General features: G+C 40.3%; 1 protein-coding gene across 1 annotated transcript; it reads right to left on the bottom strand.

The window, feature by feature from the left end:
- Positions 1-4,730: 4,730 nt before the first annotated feature.
- LOC148538972 (parvalbumin, thymic-like) lies at positions 4,731-6,717 on the bottom strand. The gene is made up of 4 exons (XM_088451909.1): positions 6,657-6,717; positions 5,995-6,122; positions 5,603-5,699; positions 4,731-4,756 (listed from the first exon to the last, which is right to left on the bottom strand). The coding sequence occupies exons 1-4, from the start codon at positions 6,715-6,717 to the stop codon at positions 4,731-4,733; spliced, it is 312 nt and encodes a 103-aa protein (XP_088308035.1).
- Between the last annotated feature and the right edge of the window lie 2,363 nt (positions 6,718-9,080).

The raw sequence follows: 9,080 nt of genomic DNA, 5'->3' as shown, positions 1-9,080 counted from the left end.
GAATCTGGAATTAGGGACAACATTTCGTCTACTTGTGATGGGGTTTCATTTAAAACTGTAGAGTGATACATTATCCTTTGAGGAGTGTCTAACATATCCCGCAACTCGTATACCATTCTCTCTGGGATATCTAAATATACACCATCAGGGGTGCAATATATAACACATCCCATCTTACATAACAAGTCTCTGCCCAGTAGGTTAGTAGGAGCCGCAGCAGCCAGAAGGAAAGAATGTCTGGTATGCAAATGCCCAATAGTAACCTCTGTGGACTTTGTTAAAGGATAACGTTCCACTTTACCTGTTACACCCATTGTTGGTACTGTCTCATTGGTCACCTGTAAATTAATGGGAGATTTTATCACTGACCTGGTCGCCCCTGTGTCTACAAGAAAAGGATATTCAGTACCAGCTACATCAACCATCATGACCGGTTCTTCCCTAGTACTTCCCGTTAACCTGACTATCTGTAGACTACAGGTATGACCTGACCCCTAGCGTTGGCTACCGTTCTCCAATAAAGCATTTATGGCTACAATTGGAGCTGGTGCCTGTTGAACATTTGCCGGCCTTTGTGCATATCCTTTATGGGGATATCTAAATTTTCCCTGATGTGGGATTCCTACTCATTTTACTGTGCAGTTTCTACTTTAGTGTCCTGTTTGTTTACAGTTAAAGCATGTTCGTGTTTCGGGTGAAGACATGTGGTGTTGTGAGGTTTGCGCAGAGGGTAAAGGTGGTGGATATGGGTAAGGATAGGGAGGGTAAGGGTATTGTGGGGGATAAGAAGTTGTTGGATAGTCTGGGACCTGTGGTTGCATCGGGTTAGTGGGATAGAGTTGTGTTTGTTGTTGAGTTGAGTGGGGTTAGTAAGAGTGGGTGTGTGTGCAAGTGCAAGCATGTCTGTTGGCTGTGATGTTACTGTCATTCCCTCCAGAGCTTGTATACTGACAGCCATCAGTTTCTCACTCTGGGCTTCTCTCTTTTTGGAGATGTTCTTATCATGTTCAATGGCGGTTTCTATGAGGGTATCTTTTGTAAGTCCCCGCCAGCCAGGCTGTGAGGTCTGTACCCGAGTTTTCAAACTCTCTTTCAGACCGTCCACAAGTACTGTGACTATCATTCCCCGGTGGTGAGTGCTATCTTTAATATCCTCTATCCCAGTGTACTGGGTGATAGCCTGCAGAGCCCAATCACAGTAATCTTCTGCAGTCTCACTCTCTTTCTGTTTAATTGTGAAAATTTTGTTCCAGTTAACTACTACTGGAAAATATATAGCCAATTGAGTTACTATGCGGGAAATGTTACCTTGGTTTACTTGATCTGTTAAGGGGACGTCACCATCCAATACACAATCCGTGATAAATTTTGTCATGTCGGTATTGCGTGGCAGACAGGCCCTTAACACCACACGCCAATCTTTATTAGTGGGCTCATGTGAACTACCCAAATTTCTCAAAAATCTTTGACATTTGGCTAATTCCTTTTTGGGATCGGGGAAATCATTTATGATGGAATTTAGTTCTGCTCTTGTCCAATGACAATGCATTACTACTTCTCTCGTGGGCACTATACCGTTTGCGTCTGCATTTCCATTTGGAACAGTTATTGTCCGAATGGGATGCAGACCGGTAGCGCTGCTACCTTTGACCTGGTTACCTGGCTGGGGGTTTAATCTGCTGCTGCTACGTATGGTATTAACAACTTCCTCTATGGGTGCAGAGTGTGTTAACACTTCCCTTGCTGTTACCGATAGAGATTGCGGCACCACCCGTGATTGTGGTGATGCAGCATCTATCATTTGCACAGCATGGGAAATTATAATAGGCTCATCATCCACATCATAAACATTTTCTTTAAGGTTGCTTAAGAGAGGGTACAATTTGTTTGTTACATTTTTATGGGGTTTTTTTTCATTGACTGCACCTACACCCCCATCCGCATAGGGTGGTGGTGGTGCGCGTGAACCATCTGTACTACCTTCTGCGACGCTACCTTGCAGTGCATGTGTGCTATCAAGCGATGCATCTGCGGCGCTATTTAGCGTCACCGGTGCATTGCCCGAGACTGTGCCCGCGACGCCTGCTTGCATCATTGGTACCTCCTTCAGCCACATTTCCCCCTCGTACTGCCACAGTTTTAAACATTCAAAATATTTAATCTTTTTCTCTCAGGATCGCATCAAACTGATGTGATCCCGGACATTATCTAACACATTTTTATCAAAACTACCAATTCTGGGAAACGGTCTAACACTCTTCCTCGTCATATTAAACCATAAATCACAATACCTTATTGCATAAGTACCGTACTTAGTATGCATGATACGACGGGCTGATCCGATCGGCGCCTCCATTAGCAGCACATCATTGCCTAACATTTCTACTGTTTGCATGGCTCCCATTCTGGGACAACTCCTATGCTTTCCAATAAAAATTTAAACAGGTGAAAGACAATCAAGATACTTTCACTTACCTGCAGACGATTTAAGTCGGCGGCGCCCACACACCTGGATAAGATTTAGTAAGGCAACTTCCACACCTGGATAAGATTTGAAAAGGCAACTTCCACACCCGGATAAGATTTAGTAAGGCAACTTCCAAGCCTATGAGAGTTTATATGTCGGCCACTCTCATGCACCGCTATACAACAAAAGACAACATGTACACCTGCTACTGTGTATAGAATGGTAAAGCTGCTTACCGAGCGACTAGGCTAACCCTTGCACCTAGCCCTTAAGGATCATACGATACCCTTAACTTTGTTCAACAAATATTCACTGTTACACACTTTTTTCCTGCGCAGAAAAATACACATTTAACCCAGATATTGGTAATAGTAAAAAATGTAAACCTCAACGGCTTTGTTCAAACACGTGGCAGCACAACCGGAAGTACGTGTACACAATTGTGTGACTAGTTGCATACACAGTGATGTGACCAGACCCACGTGTTATTACCTTAACGCTATTATGCTACTCCCTCTAAACTTTTATCAATGAGAGAAAACAACTTTTCTCTCCTTGTCCATGGATTCTGATCAGCGCTTCCTCTACACAATAACCGGCAGTACGCTCTCAGCAACACTGTGGTAATGAAAGACTAATGCATCTCTCAAAAGGCGCCTTAACCCTTTTGCTGAGAGGGAACTGACCGAGTGTTACCGTGTATCAGATAACGTGATAAACCTACGAGCCCCAACTGTTGAATCGTGCAACTGAACCTTTAGTACATTCCAGCCTTTAAACCTCTAAGATTCACCTGCCTAGAACCTCTAAGACAAAATCTGCCTATACCTCCTAAAACCATAAGGTGTCGCTAATTAGCGCTGTGTTTTAAATATACCATTAATAAGACTCTAAGACAGTGGAATAGCGGTCCAACGCGCTAAAGATTATTATTCAGGTAAAAGTACAGATGTTACCACGCTATGATCTAACAATGAGCGCAAATTAAACTGTACAAACATTAGATCATAAGGTACAGTCAATACATACGCGTGCGCTCTGGGACCAGTAGCCGGCATCAGTAATGAAACCTTCGTTGAAACAGCATAACAGGACCACCGCAGACTGGCATCTCGTTTCAGAGCACTCACATATATACCCATACTGGGATAAGCAATACAATAGAATACGTTGGCAGGTTCTCATTGGTTCCTCTTCTTGCTTCTTCCATTACGGTACAATTCATAGGTCAGTGCAAAGACTCAACCAGCCTCTAACAGCCTGATTGTGTCCACTTTCCCGCTGCATAATAAATCTAGTCTAAACTATGGCATACAACATTTCAAGGAGTTATTCTCTCTATCATTCATATTTCATAGCCGCATGTTCTGATCTCCTCACCGATGCCACCGGAACGCTGTGGGAAAAGAGTAGATCAGTACGGCACCAATCACGGCCCATTTGCCATTTACTAAACCATAGTTACAGAAAACATTCATTTCTACATATGCTGACATTGCGATTAAACCAAATAATAATCATTCCTTTCGTGCTGCGGGACCATTGCTTTTAAATGTGTATGCAGGGAGAAATGACATTAAATTGTGTTGTGCATTTGAGGGTCTGTGGGGCACTTAGCGACCAGCACTAAGTTGGAAAGGCTTCTGTGTATGTGTGTGAGCATGCCAGTATGGGTTTGGGAAAGATCACTAAAAAGCTGGCTGTGCGTCTAAATAGCTATTTTGCGTTGTCCTATGTTTAACATGAAGTGCAGGGAAAACACCACTAATTTGCTACTTTTTGCTGCATCGCATATGTGTTAATGTGAATGTAGGGGAAAACACCACTACTTTGCTACTGCTCAAATATAAGGCTGTGAATGATTTTAATGTGTTGGAAAGTTATTTTATGTCTGCTAAATACCATCGGTAGGTGTTTGGGGAAGATTGTGAAAAAGCTGTTCATGCTACTTTTTAGCAACTTTGCGTTGTGAGTAGCAAAATTGCTACTTTTAGCAATTTTGCACTGTGGATTGTGTACTATGGATTTTTGACAAAATGGCGCTTGTGTAAGCTTTCTTTTCTAAAATGGAGTCTTACTGCCATTCACAAGATGGTGTCTTGAGGCCAGTCGCAAAATGGCGTCGTCGCAATTAAATTTTAAACTGAACTTGTCTCAGCCAATTATTCAGCTACGACACATGAGACAGTATAAAAATTAACAAACTAGTGCCAGCTGTGTATACAAATTGAGGGTTCAGTCCTTGTTTTTTAATTTTGGCTGTTTATTGTTTTACCATAGCTTGGAATTCTGAAATGAGAGGGGGTAGGGGGAAAACAATTAGTTAAATACCTCTAAACATGCATTTTTGCCTATTTGTGCTAAAATTTATATTCTAAATAAAATAGATTTTTTTGATAATTATGCCTGTATTAATTATTTTTTTAAAAGTTGGATTATGCTCTAAATCTGAAACACTTTTTACACTAAGATTGTACTTACAAGATGAAACATAAGAGCAGATGTATACTCAAAACAACAGAAAGAAATATAACAGTAAAACCTGTTCAGCAGAAGGATTTCTATACCCTAGCACCAAAGGACAGTTTAAAGCACAGATACTTGAGAAAAACAATTATAATTAGCATAGCATTATAGCTATAATAAACATCTGTTCTTCTATTTTATAAGACTTAAATTGGAACTTTATAGTGTACATTTGCAAAGCAATTGTGACTACAAAATTGATTTGTCTGACCCCTTTACTTTTTGAGTATATTGAAAACTCATTGCTAAGCAGCATATTTATACTATATGCATACAAGACATAAGCATATCTATAATGGGTGTAGGGATTGTGGTGCACATGGGCCCCTGGTTCACCCTGCTCCCAAGATGGGGGTCCGATTGGGCTGAAACAGATGCCATTTTCCCTGCAATTTTTCATAGATATTTGTGAAGAAAGGAAATTTCATGCATGCTTAGAACATAGTAAAGACTTTGCCAAAGTCATTACTATCTTCTGCCCATGCATAATTTTTCCGGAGGAGAGTACCCACATAAAGATTAGCAATTGTTGAATTACCATTGTTAAAAGAGCTCCTATGGGCCTTATTAAAGAAGAATCAAGAAATCAATTTAGAATATTAAGATTACCATCTATTCCAATCTTGCCATCTCCATTAAAGTCACCGTCCTTCATGAACATTTTGGTTTCCTGCGCAGTCAATTTTCTAGCTTTATCGGAAAAGATCTAATGGTAAAAAGAAGGAGGTATGAGCTATCATGTTTCTAAGTTGTCAGATATCTAGTATGTCTGTATGCCTGATATTGCAGTGTTGTATGGATTCTGGTTAGGCAAAAGTGTGATGCATTTAAAAAATTAGATTTCCTATTTACTGTACATTTTATTTTGCAGTCTGCAAATAACATTTTCAGGTATTCTAGACTAGACTTTAAGTGTTCTGTTTACAGGCCAACTGGTGTAATCATTAGAGATGGATTTATTTTGAGATAAATTGCAATTCAAATTAATATCCTTACCCAACTGTCTCTTCCATAATGGATCCACTGAGGTCTCTATCAAGCATTTCAAAAACCCTTCTGGCATGATCAGGAGACTTGCCACTAAGACCAACTGACTTAAAGAACTCCTTGTACTCAAATGAGTCTTCTTCTGATAAAAAAGAAAGTTTTATTCCACATACAGTAAGCATCTTCACAACCAACCCTTTAATACCATCTGAAATAAACTGTGATTGTATTTTCTGGATACTTTCTAGGTGCTGTATTATGTTTATATGAAAATTATAAATATAATGTAAGTCTGATTTAAAATGACATAATGCCTCCAATGCCAAATGAAGCAGTTTTTTTAGGCAATGTTTACCATTAAAAATAAAAATAAAATCTAAAGTTTTTTCAATTAGTGTGATATCTATCACTGTAACTTAGTAAAATAAAACTATGAAATATAAAATTATTTAGATTATCTTTCTAGTGTACTATAAGTAAACATTAAGCACAGAGATAATACAACCATTCCATTTATGCATATTTTATTTTAATCAATCATCGTTTATCAAAAATAAATAGTGTATTACATAAAAATATATTGCAATTAAATTAAAGCTACCTTTACTACTATAATGTTAGCAATATGCATCACTTTTTGGTTGTGTTTTAGAAGAAGCTGAAGTCTGTAACTTACTTTCTATACTCTGCAGGGCAGCTGCAATGTCCTTAGTGGACAGAATTTCAGTGATAGACATTTTGTGCTGTAAATGAAAAGAAAATCTAGAATTTGTACTTTGCAATAGAAAAGTAACATGGGTCCCCAAGCACTGGTAAATTGGTAGACAGGCAATAGGTCGACAGATATAAAGGGTCAACATGGTGAAAAGGACAACACACAAGAGGTCGACATTGATGAAGTTCAACAGGTACAAAATACCTGTTGAACTTCATCAATGTCGACCTCTTGTGTGAATATTAGGGTTACAAAAAAAATTTAAACAACTTTTGAGTCAACCAATAGGGGCAAAAGGTCGACACAAAAAATGGTTGACTCAAAAGTTGTTTAAATTTTTTTTGTAACCCTAATATTCACAAAGATTTCTAACCCTAATTGCACAAAATGTCAGATGATAGACCATCAACTTGCCAAGGTTCACTGCTATTGCAGTGTTTGAGGTATCATCAATACAATGGTATAACTGACCCACATTAATTGTGTATCCAACCGATTCCACATGGCACACAAAATGTCAAATTTGTTTAAAAAAAAGTGGGAGGGCGAGATGGTCAGAAGTCAAGTAAATTGCCCCATGGATCTGGGCAAATTTAGCTAGATTGTTGGCTAAAACAGCAGCCAATCACAATGTTCATAGTTCCTGTAAACAAAATTGAGCCCTTTTTTAATCAAGCTGAAAGCTATACGCTTTGGATGTTCAGGTGTATCAGTGCTAGATGATGAGAAAAATGCACAGAAAATTTATGAATTTGAGCTGCAGGCAGCATCTGATGACTGACTTGAATCAAATGGTTAAAAGATTCCTGTCAAATGATTTATAGGAAAACTGTGCAGATTGAGCTGATCATGCACTATCAAGGGAAAGTAGCAAAACTGGATAGTTAAAATGTATTAGATGTGATTGCTACAAATTATGTCTGTTTTAATGCTGGAGACAGAAATTAATTGGAAACAGAAAAGGTTGAAACAAGTTTGCAAAAACTAAATTGGGAGCTGATATTTTACAACCTGACTTTTGTAATAGAGGAAGTAGTGATTATCAGTAGACAAAGAGGATCAAACATGGCTTACTGTACAAATGTTTTTGAATCTGCACTGTATTATGAGCCACTGGCATTAATTAGATCACTTGATTTAGAACAGAGCATGCTAAATTAGATGCAAATGTTGTGAGTTTGTCAACAGACCACAGCCAAAATTGATGTAAAAAGATATGGTATACAATCGGGAAGCCGGCACCCGGCATCCCGATCGAAGGGATGCCGGGTGCCGCGAGTGGACAGCACTGGGGTTGAGGGTTAGGTTTATGGCACCCGGGGGGGACTTTGGGTTAGGCACCCCCCGGGAGGGTTAGGGTTAGGCTAGGGGGAGGGAGGGTTAGGGTTAGGCACCCCCTGAGGGGACTTAGGGTTGGCATCCCCCTGGGGGACTTAGGTTTAGGCAGTGGGGAAGGTGGGGGTTAGGATTAGGCACAGGGGGGAGGTTAGGGTTAGGCACCCCTAAGGAGGGTTAGGGGGTTAGGTTAGATTAGTTGATGCTCACCTTACCACGATCAGGATTTCCAGCGCTGTCGGCCTTCCGCTACTGATCAGCAGTGATTGGCAGCACAGCAGACACAGGGGGAGAGGGTGCAGGCAAGCAGAGGAACCACAAGGTTATTCTGAGAGCAGCAGCTGTGGGAAGATTGTCTTCCTGCAGCCGCCCTCATGTTTATCTGACATGTCGACATTTTGTGACCAGAGCATATAAAGAACTACCTGGTGTGGTCAGAAAATTGTGACCATGCCAGGCAAGTGGTTAAGAGGGAGGACATATTAAGTGATGCTAGGGGAGTGATAACAACTTCTGGTGCAGTAATGGCCCAGTCCTGCCCACAGAGTCAAACATGGGAGGTACCTGAAGCCATTACCTTGGAGTTAATCAAGTCTTCAGTTACATTCCATGCCGCTAAGTCTGAAGACTGCCCCCATGAGGTTACAGCTGAACAACTATGAAAAATGGAGGAGTGTTTCTTTGATGTTTAATGTAAAGGATGCTATTTGCTTATCAGCTAATTGTGAAGGAAGGGTTGGTGGGTACACACTAATAAAAAAAACTTGGGGCTTACATGTGCATGAGACAAACTGATTGGGGCATTGCTTTATGGCAGAGTACAACATACATATTTTCATGTAAATGCTTCATTTATCTTTGGAGAAAAATCTAATGTGAGTAACAATGAAAAGTGGCCCCAAGTGTACATCAAAAATCCCTCAGGTCAAAGTGCTGGAAGACACAGTGACATTACCAGTGGTGGCGAGAGGGGGAGGAGTGGGTACTAATTACCCTGGCTTGTTGAAGGTACCATGCAGGGGCCAGGTCTGACACCATCTCCTCCTCTCT

The sequence above is a fragment of the Taudactylus pleione genome, unplaced genomic scaffold, assembly GCF_031769625.1.
Source record: "Taudactylus pleione unplaced genomic scaffold, aTauple2 ptg000032l, whole genome shotgun sequence".
Taxonomy (NCBI): Eukaryota; Metazoa; Chordata; class Amphibia; order Anura; family Myobatrachidae; genus Taudactylus; species Taudactylus pleione.
Note: the sequence above shows the minus strand (reverse complement) of the source record. Positions and strands in the feature narration are given on the sequence as shown.